The 21,330-nt window shown below is 42.4% G+C and overlaps 1 protein-coding gene across 2 annotated transcripts in view; it reads left to right on the top strand.

The window, feature by feature from the left end:
• The first annotated feature begins 4,443 nt into the window (after positions 1-4,443).
• The window catches only part of LOC118398204 (ETS domain-containing transcription factor ERF-like), a 28,894-nt gene continuing 12,007 nt past the window's right edge, over positions 4,444-21,330 (top strand). Inside the window, exon 1 of one of the 2 annotated variants that reach the window (XM_052470445.1) lies at positions 4,444-4,540. Coding sequence is in view for 1 of the 2 variants with exons in the window: in XM_035793306.2 (XP_035649199.1) it covers positions 6,998-7,019 (22 nt within the window). In the remaining variant the exon portion in view is untranslated. Of the gene's footprint in view, positions 4,541-6,393; positions 7,020-21,330 lie in introns of those variants that run through there. The other variant, XM_035793306.2, reaches the window with a different exon arrangement.

Genomic DNA, 21,330 nt, shown 5'->3' on the forward strand with positions numbered 1-21,330 from the left:
TGCTAATCTGTGTGCGTTAGCTAGCGTTGCTAGCTCCTGGGCGAATAGCAGTGAAGGCTACGTTAGGGCGACGAAATACGAAATACGATAATTATGCAATTATCTCTGATACAAGGACGGCTATGTAGCTAGCTAAGAAGAATGGCTAAGATTATGTAGCTAGCTAACAGTAAACTAATCAAGTCGTACAGTTGAGTGAATAGCACTACAGTGATGCTAATCTGTGTGCGTTAGCTAGCGTTAGCTAGCTCCTGGGCGAATAGCAGTGAAGGCTACGTTAGGGCGACGAAATACGATAATTATGCAATTATCTCTGATACAAGGACGGCTATGTAGCTAGCTAAGAAGAATTGCTAAGATTAGACAAATCAACCGTTGTACTATAATGAAATGTAATGAAAAAGTTATACAACCTGCAGAGCGAAGTGCGAATGCGACCGCTCGCTCCAACCGGAGCGATTTAGAAAGGCACATACCTGTCTATATAAGGTCTCACAGTTGACAGTGCATGTCAGAGCAAAAAACAATTGTCCGTAAAACTCTGAGACAGGATTGTATCAAGGCACAGATCTGGGGAAGGGTACCAAAGCATTTCTGCAGCATTGAAGGTATCCAAGAACACAGTGGCCTTTATCATTCTTAAATGGAAGAAGTTTGTAACCACCAAGACTCTTCCTAGAGCTGGTAGCCCGGCCAAACTGAGCCATCGGGGGAGAAGAGCCTTGGTCAGGTAGGTGACCAAGAACCCAATGGTCACTCTGACAGAGCTCCTATGTAGAGATGGAAGAAACTTCTATAAGGACAACCATCTCTGCAGCACTCCACCAATCAGGCCTTTATGGTAGAGTGGCCAGGCGGAAGCCACTCCTCGGTAAAAGGCACATGACAGCCCGCTTGGAGTTTGCCGAAAGGCACCTAAAGGACTCTCAGACCATGTGAAATAAAGTTCCCTGGTCTGATGAAACCAAGATTGAACTCTTTGGCCTGAATGACAAGCATCACGTCTGGAGGAAACCTGGCACCATCCCTTAAATGAAGCATGGTGGTGGCAGCATCATGCTGTGGAGATGTTTTTCAGTGACAGGGAACGGCGACTAGTCAGGATCAAGGGAAAGGTGAAGGGAGCAAACTACAGAGAGATCCTTGATGAAAACCTGCTCCAGAGTGCCAGATGGAACATCTCTGGAGAGACCTGAAAATGGCTATACAGCGACGCTCCCAATCTAACCTGACAGAACTTGAGGGGATCTGTAGAGAAGAATGGGAGAAACTCCCCAAATACAGGGGTGCCAAGCTTGAAGGGTCATACCTAAGAAGACTCAAGGCTGTAATCCCTGTCAATGGTGCTTCCACGAAGTACTGAGTAAAAGGTCTGAATACTTATGTAAACGTAATTATTTAAGTTTTATCTAAAAATCTGTTTTGGATTTGTCATTATGGGGTATTGTGTGTAGATTGATGAGGAAAAAAATACCATTTAGAATAAGGCTGAAAAGTAACAAAATGTGGAAAAAGTCAATGGGTCTGAATAGTTTCCGAATGCACTGTATCTACCTCCATCACTCCAGTATCCCTGCACATGTACAGTTGAAGTCGGAAGTTTACATACACCTTAGCCAAATACATTTAAACTCAGTTTTTCACAATTCCTGACATGTAATCCTTGTAAAATTTCCCTGTCTTAGGATCACCACTTTATTTTAAGAATTTGAAATGGCAGAATAATAGTAGAGAGAATGATTTATTTCAGCTTTTATTTCTTTCATCACATTTCCAGTGGGTCAGAAGTTTACATACACTCAATTAGTATTTGGTAGCATTGCCTTTAAATTGTTTAACTTGGGTCAAATGTTTCGGGTAGCCTTCCACAAGCTTCCTACAATAAGTTGGGTGAATTTTGTCCCATTCCTTCTGACAGAGCTGGCGTAACTGAACCAGGTTTGTATGCCTCCTTGCTCGCACATGCTTTTTCAGTTCTGCCCACAAATTGTCAATAGGATTGAGGTCAGGGCTTTGTGATGGCCACTCCAATACCTTGACTTGGTTGTCCTTAAGCCATTTTGCCACAACTTTGGAAGTATGCTTTGGGTCAGTCAATTTGGAAGACCCATTTGCGACCAAGCTTTAACTTCCCGACTGATGTCTTGAGATGTTGCTTCAATATATCCACATAAATTCCCTTCCTCATGAAGCCATCTATTTTGTGAAGTGCACCAGACCCTCTTGCAGCAAAGCAAGATGCTGCCACCCCCGTGCTTCACGGTTGGGATGGTGTTTTTCGGCTTGCAAGTCTCCCCCTTTTCCCTCCTAACATAACGATGGTCATTATGGCCAAACAGTTCTATTTTTGTTTCATCAGACCCGAGGACATTTCTCAAAAAAGTATTTGTCCCATGTGCAGCTGCAAACCGTAGTCTGGCTTTTTTTTAATGGCGGTTTTGGAGCAGTGGCTTCTTCCTTGCTGAGCGGCCTTTCAGGTTATGTCGATATAGGACTCATTTCTACTGTGGATATAGATACTTTTGTACCCGCTTCCTCCAGCATCTTCACAAGGTCCTTTGCTGTTGTTCTGGGATTGATTTGCACTTTTCGCACCAAAGTACGTTCATCTCCAGGAGACAGAACGCGTCTCCTTCCTGAGTGGTATGATGGCTGTGTGGTCCCATGGTGTTTATATTGTTTGTACAGATGAACGTGGTACCTTCAGGCATTTGGAAATTGCTCCCAAGGATGACCCAGACTTGGTGGAGGTCTACAATTCTTTTTCTGAGGTCTTGGCTGATTTATTTTGATTTTCCCATGATGTCAAGCAAAGAGGCACTGAGTTTGAAGGTAGGCCTAGAAATACATCCACAGGTACACCTCATATTGACTTAAATTATGTCAATTAGCCTATCAGAAGCTTCTAAAGCCATGACAGAATTTTCTGTAATTTTCCAAGCTGTTTAAAGGCACAGTCAACTTCTGACCCACTGGAATTGTGATACAGTGAATTATAAGTGAAATAATCTGTCTGTAAACAATTGTTGGAAAAATGACTTGTGTCATGCACAAAGTAGATGTACTAACCAACTTGCCAAAATTATAGTTTGTTAACAAGAAATTTGTGGAGTGGTTGAAAAACAAGTTAATGACTCCAACCTAAGTGTATGTAAACTTCCGACGTCAACTGTAAATATGGTATTGGAACTAACTTTTTAAATATTTCCTGTATATAGTGTGCTTACTTCCTTACGTTATTGTGTCTAACAGCAAAACCGTTACCTCACCCTAGACAAGTTGGCTACTGGGGGGGGTCACAGTTTCTTCACACTCTTTGGAGAAGGAATGGGAGTGAGGGATGACAAGAATAATGGAATATGGCTTGAGGTTTTGGTTTAATAATAAGTATATGGAAACATATGATGCCAATGGCTGGTAGAAGAGAGGCAGAGATGCTTGGCACAGTGGTGGAGGACTGTTTTTCGGCTACGTTACACTGTTCTGTTACTCTGGTGCTTGTGTAGGACAGTCTATGAAATGTCACCTACTACCCTTCCGTTTCCACACACAACCACTTAGAGGAAACAAGAACAGGGGAGGGAGAGACAGAGGGAGTGGGAGCAACGCGAAAGAGTGAGAGAGAGTTGGATGAAAAGAAACAGAAGGCCACCTACGATCCCTTGTTGTTCTCCACTTCAATTTCCCCTCCATCGGTTTCTTCAACAGCGCACATATCATCTCCTCTCCAACCCTCCTCTTGGGTCTCATCAACTTTTTATTTCTCCCTTAATCTCATGTATGTTCTCTCCCGGATCTCTAAAGAAATACTCCTATAACGAAAAGTCTGAAGGATCCTTCATTAGACCGATTAGAATGAGGAATGCAACTGAAGGCAATAAACAATTTCTCTGGTAGGAAACAGCCTATGTGGCATTGATATTCGTCCGAAAAATATATTCTAGTGTCGATTGAGTACAAAGTGGAAATAGGATAACGTAGTCATAAAGTCAGTCTCGTTCAAAACAGAGATTTGCGAGATAATTAGGAAACAATTGTATGTCACGGAATGAAGGGTACCATAACAGTTTTCCTGAGTTGGGTTTAATTTAACCCTGCCCAATGCCCACAGCTGGTAGCACCCAAGTAATCATCAATTGGCCATGGTCAATTTGGTTTGACATTCGATATCCCTATGGAGCTAGTTAGGGACCATCAGTAAATGACACAATGCACATAGGACAATATTTTAAAATGTCAATAGCTCCAAATTTCAATGACTTTAAAACCTCAAATCAACTAAAAATTGTAGAAATGAACATACAAATATTGAAAGCATTTAATGAGACACCTAAAAGATGTGCAACATGAAAATATTGTCCCATTTACATTGTGTAATTTATTGAGTCGCTATCTATCCCCAGAGATAGGCTATCCAAAGTCAAACCAACTTTGCCATGGTCCCACATCAGTGGCTGAAGCTAACTGTTGAAGGAAGTTGGCTAGCTCGGCTACTTCCAGAAACAAGACCTGGTTAGACTGTTTCAAGTTATCTAGAAGGGTGAGTGACTGTAACTGTGTATTGTTTTGGCAGAGTGAAAGTACAATAGCTTCCCACGTTTGAACCAAAGGAGGTGGTGGGTGGGAGGAGCTTTTGGAGGACAGGCTCATTGTAATGGCTGGAATGGAATTAATGGAACGGTATCAAACATATGGAAACTACATGTTTGATTCCATTCCATTTATTCTATTCCAGCCATCACAATGAGCCTGTCCTCCTATAGCTCCTCCTCCCAGCCTCCTCTGGTTCGAACAAACACACACACACACAAACGAGAGACACCCACGTAAAAGCATGCCTCCAAAACCCAAATCTCATTCGCATTTCCTAATGGGGAGAATTGAAACCAAGATTAATTGAGGAAGTTCAGCCCCCCTTTTAGAGAAAGATCCAGCAGACTCCTTTGGTGCAGGTGCGGCAGGTAGCCTAATGGTCAGAGTGTTGGACTAGTAACCGAAAGGTTGCAAGATTGAATCCCTGAGCTGGCTAGGTAAAAATCTGTCGCTCTGCTCCTGTTCCTAGGCTGTCATTGAAAATAAGAATTTGTTCTTAACTGACTTGCCTAGTTAAATAAAGGTCAATTTTTTGTATTTTAAACTATGACTGAAAATGATAACAGGACATGTCGGTGATGCATTCAGGTTCAAATTGAGTCCACAATGTTGCACTAGCCAATATCTTACCATCAATACACAAAATACGCTGCTTTTTGACTGTTGCATGTGCATTGTGTATACTTACCCTTATGTTATACAAGGGAAATGGTGTTTTCATAGCTCGGGCTGACAGTAAGGACTTGTGAAGCGCACAATCAACAAAATCAAATCAAATCAAATGTATTTATATAGCCCTTTGTACATCAGCTGATATGGTCCTTCTGTAGCTCAGTTGGTAGAGCATGGCGCTTGTAACGCCAGGGTAGTGGGTTCGATTCCCGGGACCACCCATACGTAGAATGTATGCACACATGACTGTAAGTCGCTTTGAATAAAAGCGTCTGCTAAATGGCATATAGATATATATATCTCAAAGTGCTGTACAGAAACCCAGCCTAAAACCCCAAACAGCAAGCAATGCAGGTGTAGAAGCACAGTGGCTAGGAAAAACTCCCTAGAAAGGCCGTAACCTAGGAAGAAACCTAGAGAGGAACCAGGCTATGAGGGGTGGCCAGTCCTCTTCTGGCACAGGGATTATAACATAACATGGCCAAGATGTTGAAATGTTCATAAATGACCAGCATGGTCAAATAATAATAATCACTGTAGTTGTCTAGGGTGCAGCAAGTCAGCACCTCAGGAGTAAATGTCAGTTGGCTTTTCATAGCTGATCATTAAGAGTATCTCTATCACTCCTGCTGTCTCTAGAGAGTTGAAAACAGCAGGTCTGGGACAGGTAGCACCTCTGGTGAACAGGTCAGGATTCCATAGCTGCAGGCAGAACAGTTGAAACAATCTCTGCATATTCAAAACAGTTGCTTTGTGCGAAGGTGCTAAAGTTCACAGTGAGCCATTGTTGTTTAAATGAAAGCTGAAAAATGGCCCCACTTGATAGCAAGTCCACCAGGAGCCATGGCCCAGAGAGACACAGATACAGCGTTAATATTTTTTTTTTTAGTTTGTTGATGCTTACTTTGATTTTGTGGTTTCTGATGCTATCCTGCTTTACAGGTGCACCACTTTGAAACCATATGTTTGCTTGACCAGTAAGTGGGAAGACTATAAAATAATCACTGATTATGATTTGACGCGGTTACATACTCGCGGCAAAACAGGATACACCAATTTACCGGCGGCGGGTCTCCACAGCAACGTCGCACCGTGTAGTGACGCCAACCAGGCGGATGGCAAGTAGGCGTAGCTCCTTCCCAGGTCCGCGTGGGCGGCCCCGTGTGGTAGGGAGAGCGAAACACGACACCCCTAGAGAGGAAGGGGGGTAGAGAATACGAAGTGAGTGGAAAATGAAAAGTCTGTAGAAAGAGAAAGAAAAAAAACGTGGTTCCATACTATTCAGATTGAGATTTTATCTTGCGTTGTTTTGACTGCTGGAATGATGATGTGGAAGATTCGACCATGCAACATTGTAACGCGGTTAAACTGATGAGCTAAATAATTAGAACCGAGTGTTTCAAGGCATTCCCCCGCTATCAGCACGACGGACATAAAAGTTCAACGCCATTCAGAGCTCACGATTGGATTTATACAAAGCGAGAACACCATTCGTCTCAACGATTTGTGAAAAAGAACACAAAAAAATACAACTTGGAGCTCAAAAGTAACTAGGGAACAGTAGGGGCCAGGGGTTTAGAGCAGAGTGATTTAGGCTAAGCTTAGAAACGGAAAAGTTTTAAAGCTAACGAGGAATTTTGCAACATATCAAGAAGAACAACGAAGTCTGGGTGTCGGATACCAAGCGAGCTAGAAACCAAACGGGAAACTGTCTGAATTGACCAGAGTCACCATGAAAACCCCGGGGGATACGGGTAAGTTACGATAATGTTCGCGGACCAACTATTGTCCGAATGGATGTCTGACCCTGTTGTCCACTGGAAAGTGCTTGATACTTTATGGCGCTCGACTGGCACTTGTTATTGTTTCACGTAACAACACAACCTCACCTGGATACATTTGGTAATGGCAAATGATGCACATGTAATGATATACCATTGTGTGATAAATGACCCATGGTTATCGTACTAATAACTCGGTGAGAACTCTTATGTAATGAGACGTTAAATCCATACAAGCTATAGCACTAGGCTAGTTAGCTAACTAACGTTAGAATAGAATTGCCGCAATTTCCCACTCGAGTCCAAGCAGAGCTAGCTAGCTAACTTGTCAGGGAAAGTTTGTGAAGTAATTACGGAAAATCCGTTGCTCACACCACTGTCTATTTGTTAGCGAACGGTTCACTATATCGGTGTCTCTGATAGCGAAGTTTACATGGCTATTATTAGTCGAGGCAGTTAGCTAACCAACTTTCAAACTTCCACACTTGACTTAGCTAACTAGCCAATTCGCCCAAAATGGACATTCCTGGCGAGTAACATTAGCCCATGTTAAGCAAGGTAACGTTAGCTATCAAACGGGCACTACTGACCTGTTGATGACCAAGAAAATAGACAAACTATATTTTGTTTTCATCCATTAGCAACCAGGGATGTTAGTTGGGCATTGTAGGACACGCATTTGACATTTAGCCACTGCTTTTCAGCCCCATTTTCATTATCTTCAGCACAAAACCAGTGTCTACATATGTGTGAACATTCCTACGTTTCAATTGAAAACATTAAACACTGAGTTTCCCAATGACTTGACCCAGATAGACATTTTTCAGATTTTGAAAATCAAAGATTTAAAAAAAAATTCATTATACCATGTGACGTCACAGAGAAGCCTTTTTTAGGACCTTTATCTTACAGCTACTGTAGTCCCAGTCATTTGCAAATTTGTTTGTTTGTGGTTTACAAATGGGCCAATAGAAGTATATATGCAGGAACACCCTGAATTGCGGGCCGCAATCACACCCTTCTGCCTCCCTGAGTAGGTCTAGTTCGCAAGATCGAGGCCTTCTCTATAGTTTAATACAAATAGGTGTGTCATGCATCATGTCACACGGCAAAGGGGTGGCAGGTAGACTAGTGGTTAGAGCGTTGGGCCAGTAACCACAAGGTTGCTAGATTGAATCCCGTGCTGATAAGGTAAAAAATCTGTCTTTCTGCCCCTGAACAAGGCACTGTTCCTAGCCCGTCATTGTAAATAAGAATTTGTTCTTAACTGACTTGCCTAGTTAAATAATAAATAAAAAAATATATTACACTACACACTGAGTATCAACGCAATATTACGAAGGTGTTTCTAAAGTTTGGTTTACTCACTGTATTTCAGAGCATGGTGCTATTTTTACCAGCCTATACAGTGCCTTGCTAAAGTATTTTCACACCACTTGACTTTTTCCACATTTTGTTGTTACTACCTGAATTTGAAGGATTCAATTGAGATTTCTTTTGCCACTGGCCTACACACAATACCCCGTAATGTTAAAGTGTAATTACACCGAACACAAATAACATGCAACAATTTAAGATTTTACAGTTCACATGAGGAAATCAGTCAATTGAAATAAATGAATTAGTGGATTTCACATGACTGGGAATGCAGGTATGCATCTGTTGATCAGTTACCTTCTGTGGCTCAGTTGGTAGAGCATGGCGCTTGTAACGCCAGGGTAGTGGGTTCGATTCCCGGGACCACCCATACGTAGAATGTATGCACACATGACTGTAAGTCGCTTTGGATAAAAGCGTCAGCTAAATGGCATATATTATTATATTATTATTATAAAAAAGAAAAGAAAGCTAGGGTTGTGGATCAGAAAACCAGTCAGTTTCTGGTGTGACCACCATTTGCCTCATGCAGCGAGACACATGTCCTTCGCATAGAGTTTATCAGGCACCTGATTGTTGCCTGTGGAATGTTTTCCCATTCCTCTTCAATGGCAGTGCGAAGTTGCTGGATACTGGCGGGAACTGGAACACGCTGTCGTACACGGCGAAACATGCTCAATGGGTGACATGTATGCAGGCCATGGAAGAACAGACATTTTCAGCTTCCAGGAATTGTGTACAGATCCTTGCGACATGGGACCATGCATGTGGTGATGGCGACAGATGAATGGCACGACAATGGGCCTCAGGATCTCATCAAAGTATCTCTGTGCATTCAAATTGCCATTGATAAAATGCAATTGTGTTCGTTGTCTGTAGCTTATGCCGGCCCATACCATGATCTTACGGCCACCATAGCGCACTCTGTTCATAACGTTGACATCAGCAAACCGCTCGCCCACATGGTAGCATACTCTGTCTGCCATCTGCCCGGCACAGTTGAAACCAGGATTCATCTGTGAAGAGCATACTTCTCTAGCATGCTTGTGGCTATCAATGGTGAGCAATTGCTCACTGAAGTCCGCTACAACACCGAACTTTAGTCAGGCCAACGAGTTTCTGACAGTTTATTAACAATTATTTGGTTGGGCAAACCCACAGTTTCATCAGCTGTCCATGTGGCTGGTCTCCCACAGATGAAGAAGCTGGATGTGGAGGTCCTGGGCTGGTGTGGTTACACATGGTCTGCGATTGTGAAGCCTGTTGGACGTACTGCCAAATTCTCTAAAACAAAGTTGGTAGAGAAATTAACATTAAATTCTCTGGCAACAGCTCTGGTGGACATTCCTTCAGTCAGCATGCCAATTGCATGTTCCCTCAACTTGAGACATCTGGCATTGTGTCCTGTGACAAAACATGCACATTTTAGAGTTGTCATTTGTCCCCAGCACAAGGTGCACATGTGTAATGATCATTATTTTTTAATCGGCTTCTTGACATGACACACCTGTCAGGTGGATCGATTATCTTGGCAAAGGAGAAATGCTCACTAACAGGTATGTAATCAAATTTGTGCGCAAAATCTGAGAAGAGTTTTGTGCGCCTAGAACACTTCTGGGATCATTTATTTCAGAAACATGGGACTAACATTTAGCAGTTTTATATTTTTGTTCTGTCTATGTTTTTCCAAATTAATTAAAGCTGAAATGTCTTGAGTCAATAAGTGTTCAACCCCTTTTGTTATGGCAAGCCTAAATAAGTTCAGTACAAAACATTTGCGTAACAACTCGCATACGTTGCATGGATTCACTCTGTGTGCAATAATAGTGTTTAACATGATTTTTGATTGACTACATCATCTCTGTATCCCACACACACAATTATCTGTAAGGTCCCTCAGTTGAGCAGGGAATTTTCAAACACTGATTCAACCGCGAAGACTGGAGAATTTCCAATGCCTCGCAAAGAAAGGAACCTATTGGTAGATGGGTCAACATTTTTAAAAGGAGACATTGAATATCCCTTTGAGCATGGTGAAGTTATAAATTACTCTTAGGATGGTGTATTAATACACACAGTCACTACAAAGATACAGGTGTCCTTCCTAACTCAGTTGCCGGAGAGCAAGGAAACCGCTCCGGGATTTCACCATGAGGCCAATGGTTACTTTAAAACGGTTAGAGTTTAATGGCGGTGATAGAACTGAGGATGCATCAACATTGTAGTTACCCCACAACACAATTGACAGAGTGAAAAGGAAGCCTGCACAGAATAAAAATATTCCAAAACATGCATCCTGTTTGCAACAAGGCACTAACGTAATACTGCAAAAAAATGTGGCAAAGCAGTTAACTTTTTATCCTGAATACAAAGTGTTATGCTTCGGGCAAATCCAATACCACACATACTTGTGGCTGCATCATGTTACGGGTATGCATGTAATCATTCAGGAGTTTTTCAGGATAAAAAAATAACTGAATGGAGCTAAGCACAGGCAATATCCTAGAGGAAAATATGTTTGTCTGCTTTCCACCAGACACTTGGAGATTAATTCACCTTTTCGGCAGACAACTTAAAACACAAGGCCAAATGTACACTGGAGGTTCTTACCAAGAAGACATTGAATGTTCCTGAGTGGCTGAGTTAACAGTTTTGACTTATATCTATGTCAAGACCTGAAAATGGTTGTCTAGCAGGTCTGGAACGTTATTAGAGACTTACCCAGAAAGACTTGCAGCTGTAATCGTTGCCAAAGGTGACTCTAACATGTATTGACTCAGGGTGTTGAAAACCTATCTAATCAAGATATATTAGCTAGTGTTTTTTTTGTGTTTAAAAAAATATATATACATATTCTTTTTTACAAATGTTAGAATCTTTCTTCCACCTTTACAGAGTATTTTGTGTAGATCATTGACAGAAAATTATTTTAATTCATTTTAATCCCACATTGTAACACCACAACATGTGGAAAATGTGACTAATGAGATGTGGGAACTGGGGAAACTAAAGGGTGAGGTAAAATGTGGATTTTGTTTTCATACACCAAATGTTATTCTTGCCTTGGGCCTTCAGTCAGCACCCCACCCAGGTTCCTCTATTGTGCAGGATTCCAGGTATCTCTTACTACCTCTGAAAAGAAAGATTGCAGGAGGAGCAGTTGTACATCCCCCAGGGCAGATTTAGTGTTCCTAAGTAGTTTCATGGCTTGCACTCCTCTGTAATCCACTCATTGGTTCAAATTGTTCCTGAATGCGTCACATTTCGGGAATCCATCTTGTAGGCTCAGCCACTGTTCTCCCACATCTGTGTCCCAACTCCGCTGTCTTAAAAACTGTGTCATTATTAGGGCTGACCCCATTTAGTCGACTGGTCGATAGGCTGTCGGTTGACCAAGAGTCCTTTAGCTGAGCAGCAGCAAAAAAAAAATAATCCTGGCGTGTAAAACACCTGTCTGGTTCGTGCCTGTCTGTTTGGACTAATCCATTGTGGAGGCCGTGGCACAGTCCATCCAGGCGAAGAAGACATTTGCTATGGAAATTTTATATGGTTATATTATGTAAGAACAATTGTGCAACAAATAAGATGATTTTATAACAAATGCGCCTTCTCCGGCGTTGGATAATGGTCGCTGTCTGGAGTTCTGAAGTTCTTCCTAGACCATGTTGCTATGTGCATATTAGAACAGTTAGCCAGCATATTAGTATTGAGAATTGGTCCTTCTGTAGCACAGTTGGTAGAGCATGGCGCTTGTAACGCCAGGGTAGTGGGTTCGATTCCCGGGACCACCCATACGTAGAATGTATGCACACATGACTGTAAGTCGCTTTGGATAAAAGCGTCTGCTAAATGGCATTTATTATTATTATTATAACAACGCGGCAGAGGCAACAGCGGGGTCGGATGAGAAAACAGCCCTGGACATAGTTGTCTAAGAAAAATGAGGAGAGAAGAAACTCCAACTTAATTAGGCCTATAATCAATAACCCAACTTTTTAAATGTGCCTGGCTTTATAAATCATATCTACATAAATAATACAGATTCTGCTTCTGTTTGAGTGTTTGTTTAGTAGCCTACTGATTCCATGAGCACCAAGCCTCAGGCAACCACAACATGTAACTGAAAAAGTTGCTGTATCAAATCCCAGTGCTGACAAGGTAAATAATCTGTCGTTCTGCCCCTGAGCAAGGCAGTTAACCCACTATTCCTCAGTGTCAAAAACGTGAATGTCGATTTAAGGCAGCCCTCAGTGGTTGGGTTAAATGCAGAATACACATTTCAGTTGAATGCATTCGGTTGTATAACTGACCAGGTATCCCCATTTCCCTTTTTAATCTATGAATATGCTGTAATAAAGGCTTAACACTTTATTTTTAAAAAACATTTTCTTTTCATTAGACCAGCCTCTCTGGTATTATTTATAATTTATTTCGTATTTGCGCTGTTCCAAATTGTCAGAATTTAAATGTTTAATAATGACGATGATGATAACCCTCCTTTTTCCTTGATCTCGTTATTGTTATTATTATGGTCATCGTTATAATAAGTCATGTCGTTATCATTAGTAGGTATAGTATCCTTGAATAACCACCATTTAAGCTGTAGGCTTGAGCAAATTCTGTTTAATACCGGAACTTACTAGGGTGCATATTTCAATACGCATGTAGGCTACTGTATCAATCAATCATTTATTTGTTAATGTCATCACACAGCATAGGAGTCATTCACGATTTGAAATGCAATCCAAGCATTTTAGTTTTAAAATAAAATAGTGACCATTTGAATTATTTGCGTCAACAACATATAGGCCTAAACCATTCCATTTTTGGAAATTGCATACATGAATATATGCGACTGTTTTTACTCTTTGCTGTAATAAATGCTGTATAAAAATAAACATTACCACGCTCTTATAAGCTTATTTATTTAGAGTTGTTTACTTTACTTTACTGTTCCAAACAGCCAGGAAAAGTATTGTACTCTAACGGCACCTGTTTGGTACACATAATATCCATGCAGCTGCTTGCTCCTTACCTACCTTCTCTTTCTTCATCTCCATATTTTCCACAACTAGTCACATTTATTCCACGTATCCTTTATCTCCTGAGCAACCAGTAAACATTCCCCCACTTTCGAGTTTGTTACATCCTCTCCATCCAATTTGCTGTCATGTGTTTACGGTTACCCGTTTATTAATGTAATTATGATATGCCATAGGTCCAGCCCTATTGGTCATGTGCATACGATGCATACATGTGTCACGTAACGAGAGCAAGGGTTGAGGGAATAGGGAATGTTATTCCTAAAGAAATGTTTTTCCTTACAACTTTTCAGTCGGAAATGGCTGTAATTATGTTGCAGCTTCAGCAACGCGGACAGTGCGATACACACTGATGTTCTGTGGTGGTCGCTGCAGCAGGGAGGAGAGGGAGACAACGGGTGCTTGTTAAAATACATTTTAAAAATTACACAGCGCAGCAAGTCTGAGCCAGGCCCAGCAGAATCAAATCAATTGTGGTCAGACTCCCTCTAGTCATTTGTGTCTTTTTAATTATTTCATCAAACAGTTCGCTTAAAGCATCAGACAAGCTCAGTGCATATAGTTGATTTGATTTGAACACATAGGATGTGTCTATATATGGAAAAATACACGTTTTAACATTTCTACCAATCAGTTGGTTCAAAGAACAGACTCTTGGTCGAACAATATATCTTTTTGTTGTAGACAGCCCTAGTCATTATGCCATATGGGAGTCACATTATGCTACTCTGTGTTAATATTGTAACGTAAACTTATGCCAACATTCCAGGAAATATTGTTAGTGTGATAAATATATATATATATCTATCAATAGGCTATTCAGGCACATGTTTATGTTGTAGATTATGTAATGTCATATAGGTCTACATGGTTCCCGAATCCACATAGACTGAAGTCTGTTTAATTCGGAACATTGCGTGCTCCTGGCTGACTGGCCCAGGTGAAACAGCGCAAAGGTGCCATGTCAACTGCATTGGGAGTCCAGTTAAATGGGTCACACTGCTCCCATCCTGGTAGGGCGCGAGTGGAGTCTGGCCCGCTAGCTCCAATTTTCCACTTGTGTTACTCATTATGTCAACCCGCCATGTAAGACATCACAGCTGTAGCCGGGCACTTTTTGTTGTCTTCTCCTGTGTGCGAAGTCAAAGGACCCATACATGAGCAATTAGCCTGCACAGGGTGCTCATGTTTGTCAGTGGGAATATTCAACATGGTTCCTGTCTGCATTTTTAAACATGACTGTCAGGAAAGCAAATTAGTAAGCATAGTGGATTGAATTAGGCCTAGGCTAATAGCATATCCCCAATATGTTGGCTAGGCCTAGCTGGCCAAGTAATAGATGAAGGTTGTGGAAAACCCCTAATTAACAGGTTATGACTGTCGTCAGACTTCAAGTGTCTGATTGGCAACCTGCACCATCTCAAGTGAACTCTGTATTCTGACCCGTGATGATGACGCGTAGGAAGATTTTTGTTGTTGTTGCCTGGAACTGTGCTTTGGTTATAGCTCACACACACCAAGCCCAGGTAATGCAGGTCAAACAAAAGCACACACCATAGTCCATTACCCACTGACTGACTACAGTAGAGTATGTGTACTACTACAGTAGGGTTACTCCCCCTCCCGGCTCCGTGGTTGAAAGGGCTCCTGCAGTGTAGATGAAACGCCAGGGTAGCCCAAGTGGAACCAAATAATAGTCAGGCTGCTGAGCAGATAACATGTCAGGGCTTCTCGATCTGTGTATCCTGTCAGGTGTTTGAGGTTCCGCCTTCTACACAAATTCACAAACTCCAAGCTTGATGTGACCCATCAATTTTAAGTCAACTTGCGTACATTTTACTCTGGGAGAGGGAGCATTTCTTTCTAGAATGTCATGAATACTTAGGCTTATGGTGGGCTTTTCTCCCCCATTTGAAATCTGAACAGACTTTATTTTAAATATATATATTTTTTGCTTTCAAATCTAGTCCTTTGGTCTTTAACTAAAAATGTTAAAGGTTTAAGTCTAACGGGCATAATCAGAGAAAGATTAACGTTGTGAAGTACTATACCATACACTTTAACCTCTCTGGGATATGTGGGACGCTAGTGTCCCACCTGGCCAAAAGCCAGGGAAAATGCAGAGCACCAAATTCAAAAAAATTACTATAAAAATCTAACTTTCATTAAATCACATATGCACGATAGCAAATTAAAGCTACACTTGTTGTGAATCCAGCCAACATGTCAGATTTCAAAAATAATTTTTGGGGTGAACCCAAACGATGCTATTATCTGAGGATAGCACCATAGTAAACAAAGAGAAACCATATTTCAACCCTGCAGGCGCGACACAAAACGTAGAATAAAAATCTAATTCATGCCTTACCTTTGATGAGCTTCTTTTGTTGGCACTCCAATATGTCCCATAAACATCACAAATGGTCATTTTGTTCGATTAATTCCGTCCAAAATGTCAATTTATTTGGCACATTTGATCCAGAAAAACACTGGTTCCAACTTGGTCAATGTGACTACAAAATAGCTCAAAAGTTGCCTGTAAACTTTGAAATGTTTTGGCAAACTACTTTTGTAATTCAACTTGAGGTATTTTTTTAATGTAAATAATCTATAAAATTGAAGATGTGATGATCTGTGTTCAATACAGGAAGAAAACAAACTGAAGCATGCTTTCTGGTCACGTGCCTCTAACAGTACACTTCAAGTGACCCTCGTTCAAGATGGCCCTCTTTCAAGATGGCCGCACTTCTTCATTTCACAAAGGAATAACCTCAACCAATTTCTAAAGACTGTTGACATCCAGTGGAAGTGATAGGAACTGCAAGAAGGTCCCTTAAGAAATCTGGATTCCCAGTGAAAACCCATTGAAAAGAGTGACCTCAGTTTCCTCGGTTTCGCTTGCTAAATAAGTTCTATTGTACTCACAGACATGATTCAAACAGTTTTTTAGAAACTTCCGAGTGTTTTCTATCCAAATCTACTAATAATATGCATATCTTATCTTCTGGGGATGAGTAGCAGGCAGTTGAATTTGGGCATGCATTTCATCCGGGTGTGAAAATACTGCGAAATAAGTTAACAGAACACCTTTTCTAGTACACTATTTGTTTTAATGTCAAAGGACTGCATTTGGACACAATTAACACCATCACATCATTCACCCATGGCAATCTTTGTCCCCCAAACTGTCAATAGTGCTGGTTGCTCTTTCTTGTGGCTTGTGGACGTAGGGAAGCACCATGGGTATTTCTTTCTTGTCTGCTCACGCCCTGGATTTGGTGGGAACCCTGAGGTTTTGTCTCGCCTGTGTCTGTCAGAACTCTCTGGATCCTTGTGGCTTTGGCTTTTCCACATGTGTGTGTGGTGGTGTGTTTTACTTCAAACTAATGTTTGTGTTAGTGGTGTACTCTCAGTGAGATTCTGTAGCATGTTTCCTTGAACACAAGCCTGTGTGAAGGCTGGACTGGTGAGAACACAGCAGTGTGGACTCCATCCTTTCTCACGCTACTTCGCACAAACTTGACAGCTTGCACCCGATTCTTCACCAGAAGCAAGATCAAAGCGTGTAAGGTGTGAGGAAGGAGAAAGCAGAAGGGGTGGTCATTTTACGGGCTGCTACAGAACAGAAGGGAATCTTACCCTTCTTCCCGTTAGTCTACAAATGGTTCCATCTTATCAGGGGAGGTTTAAAACTCCCTCGGTATGTTTGTTTTCTCCCCGTCTTCTCTCCAGTTGGTAACTTTACAGCCAGAGACCACAGCTCGGAGTTAATTCAGCAGAACATTTGTTCTTTTACCTGACGAGTGAGAACCCCCAGAATGTCACCAAGGCCACCCCCTGCCCCCTTTTTTTTATTTTAAGATCAATTATGTTACTTCTATCAGACCGCCTCTACTTACTATATATAGAGGGGGAGTGAAGATTTACTCTGCGTTTTGTATTGTGCTCTGCTGAACACACACACACACACTCACATGGCGGTTTATTACCGGGCCGGATCCCCCACATAGCAGTTAAATGGCTGAATGTGTTGTATTGCCCACACAGACAAATGCAGCACACTCTTTCTCAATTCTCACGCTAGTGCTGATGCTGTTTGCCATCTTTGTGGCGACGCCACATTGGCTCCCTCTATTTTTATGCACAAAATGTAGTCTCGGTGAAGGATCCCGTGTTGATGCAGAAGGGCTTAGATTAAACCGAATGAGGAAAATGTGAACACTGAGATGATTCAAATTGTCACCTTCAGGGGTAGTGTTTTTGCATACAGCCGATCATCAATCACACTCAAGTAGATAACAAAACGAATATAATAATATGTAACCTTCTATTTAGCTAGGCAAGTCAGTTAAGATCAAATTGTTATTTACAATGATGGCCTACCGCCGTAGCTGTGTTGCATGTCCCACTAAAATAAACAATGTAGCCTTCCTAAAGTTTGATTCGCACACAGCCTACATTCAGGGCCGGCACAGTTACTGTATAACTGCGTAACCGGCGCATACGGATGAAGACTATCGCAAAATAAATAACCATCAAAAAAATGTATAAAACAAATGTGTGTGTGTGTCTGTACGAACAGCTGACTAAAGACTGGGCGGCCGGGCAGTCGTGAGGTCGAGTTAGTTTCTGCTGAAATATGGACTGTACACATTCCAGTAGCCTGTATGCAGGCTACCTAAAACCGATTGGTGTAAACATCATTAATGATGCCCTGCTATTGAACACGGCTCTGAAATTACAGCAAAATGCTCCCATGTAGCCTAATCTGTTGAGGTATTTGTATCGAGTCAATTTGAAGCTAGTTATTGATTACGAGAGGTCTCTGAGTGGAAGCACGTAGAGTACTGCCACCATGACTACTATTACTTATGACTATGAAGACCTTTGGTCTCCATGGAAAGATGGAAGATGAAAGATGCATTAGCCGTCAGTGAAGGAATTGGCAGCGCCAGCCCTGACTGATTCATCTCGCTCCTTTGGTTTGGTGTTTTATTCTGGGCTGTGGCGACAGCCGTCGGTTAGGGGAGGGAGCCCTTGTGTCGACTGTGCGCTAATCCCACAGCTGGAGCCACCAAGTTGTCGTCAGCCGCTGTCTGAACAAAAATGAAAGTAAAGACTGTCTGGAGACCTAACCACAACACAGAATGTTCGAAACGGGGCAATCTATCTGTTTCTCTGACTTTTACTCCCCCATCCCCATTTCTAGTCCCCCGGTCCACTGCCTGTAGCCCCCCTGGTCCACTTTATTTACCCTTAACGTTTCCTGGATCTCCTGCTCTGTCTTGGCCTACTACGTCTTGATCTTTCTCACTGACTTTCTGAATGTCTCAGTGTCCATGTTAGCTCTTGGCCTTCTCTTCCATGTCACCCCCCCACACTTTCTCCTGCTCTGTTTGCTCTTACTTTTCCAGAATCTCTCCCGTCATCCAGAAAGTTATTGTGTTTTTGCGAACTCACAGACGTGAGATTTCATACCTCGCTGAGTGAAGTTTTGTAGCGTGCGCTGTCCGAGGATTTGAACAGACCGATCTGGCTTAGAAGATGCCAGACACGGCTGTGGTCTACAGAGGCCAAAGCCTCTTCTGTCTCCAACAGAGCACAGGCCATACCTCTAATCTGTGCTGCCTTGATGCCCCTGAGTTCAGAAGCCGACTTTAGTGCACCATATCATGAATCTCACTCCTTGGCGGAATGATACGGAATAAGAATCTGAGCACAGCCAGGAGATGGTGTCTCAAATAATAGAACAAATACCATAGGAGCAGGGGGTAAGATATAACAAACTGACATGAGTTAAGACAATGGAACTCACTTGCATTTCTCCCCATGGTGTGATTGCCAGGCCCCTGTACCACCACCAATAACCTGGGGCCCAGACGACTGTCTCCGTCTTTGTCACCCACAGGGGACTGAAAGGGCCAACTGTGCAAACAGGCCAATCTGGGTCCACCCCGTCTGGGAGGCTATCTGGACAGACCAGTCAGAACCCACCTTCAGACCACTGCCCTCTGGATTGGCCCATTTCCATGTCACAGCCAGGATGCTTGTCTATGAGAAAAAGCCAATCAGAGCCGACTTCTTTCAACAGCATGCCCCACAGTGTCTGTGGTAGGTGGTAGGCCTGATCACCGACAACGAGACTGCCTATAGGGAGGATGTCAGAGACCTGGCAGTGTGGTGCCAGGACAACAACCTCTCCCTTAACATGATCAAGACAAAGGAGCTAATTGTGGACTACAGGAAAAGAAGGGCTGAGCACGCCCCCATTCACATCGATGGGGCTGTAGTGGAGCAGGTCGAGAGCTTCCTTGGTGTCCACATCGCCAACAAACTATCACAGTCCAAACACACCAAGACAGTCGTGAAGAGGGCACGACAATACCTATTCCCCCTCATGAGACTGAAAAGATTTGTCATAGGTCCTCAGATCCTCAAACAGTTCTACAGCTGCATCATCGAGAGCATTTTGACTGGTAGCATCACCGCCTGGTATGGCAATTGCTCGGCATCTGACCGCAAGGCGCTACAGAGGGTAGTGCGTACGGCCCAGTACATTACTGGGGCCAAGCTTCCGCCCATCCAGGACCTTGATAACTGGCCGTGTCAGGGGAAGGCCCTAAAAGCGTCAGACTCCAGCCACCCTAGTCAGGCTGTGCCGGAGCACCAAGTCTATGTCCAAATGGCTCCTGAACAGCTTCTACCTCCAAGCCATAAGACTGCTGAACAATTCATCAAATGGCCAACTGGACTATTTGCCCCTTTTTTTAAACTCTGTTGCTACTCACTGTTTATCTATACATAGTCACTTTACCCCTACTGACATGTACATATTACCTCGACTAACCTGTACTAACCTGTACCACTGCACATTGACTTGATACCCTGTATATAGCCTCTTTATTGTTACTTAAAAAAATGTAAAAGTTTTTTTATTTAACTTTAGTTTTAGAAAATATTTTCTCAACCAACAATGCAGTTTTAAGAAGAAACAAAGAGTTAAGGGGTTTGTAAGTAAGCATTTCACGGTAAAGTCTACTACACTTGTTGTGTTCGGCGCATTTAACAAATAACATTTGATTTGATTCTCTGGGGTAGTGGGGATTTAGACAATAAATACACGGTCGTCCTCTCACTTGGGCCGGACCTGATTTGGTCTTGCAAATGACCCTCTTAGTACAAGCCCAGAGCATGGAGGAAAAAGCCTGCACTGAGCCATGCTTACCCAGCCGACAATCCTCCATGTCCCCTCTGATCGCTTCCAGGACCTCCAGGTCACTGGCTCTCCTCTCTACGAAGTCACATGGTTCATCGTTGGGATGATGAGGCTTAGATTAAGCGTGTGCAAATACCTCTCTTGTGTTCTTTTTGTGTTGCTATTCCACCATTTCCTCAACACGAGAACTGCTCGGCATCAGGTGACACCCCCAGTGTTCAATCGATTTTATTCTTGGAATGCCTTTGTTACAACTATGAAACGGAAAGCATATGTGTTGGAACGCGGTAACAGTTTTTATTTATTTTATTTACGATAACAAAAAAAGGCTCCATACCTCCAAGACGCCTGGTCAACTGATTACCTCAGTAGCCTAAACATCATGATAAGCGCCAAGTGTGCTCGGTAAATCGTGCAAATCCGCACAAAAGCAATACTGGCATTTCTAATGAATGTGTCTATCACAACAGTGAACTTTTCAATGTTTTTCAGCCAATTGGAGCATCTTCACACAATGGCATCAGTTGGCAGTTGTCACATAAACAACAAAAGCTGGTGAGCGCTTTACGGATGTTTGTTTTTTTCCCCCTTAAGATGTAAGATGCCGACCCTCTCAATTAATGTTGTGCTGTCAATTGGGCCATAGCAT

The sequence above is a fragment of the Oncorhynchus keta genome, chromosome 19 (genome assembly GCF_023373465.1).
Source record: "Oncorhynchus keta strain PuntledgeMale-10-30-2019 chromosome 19, Oket_V2, whole genome shotgun sequence".
NCBI classification, from domain to species: domain Eukaryota; kingdom Metazoa; phylum Chordata; class Actinopteri; order Salmoniformes; family Salmonidae; genus Oncorhynchus; species Oncorhynchus keta.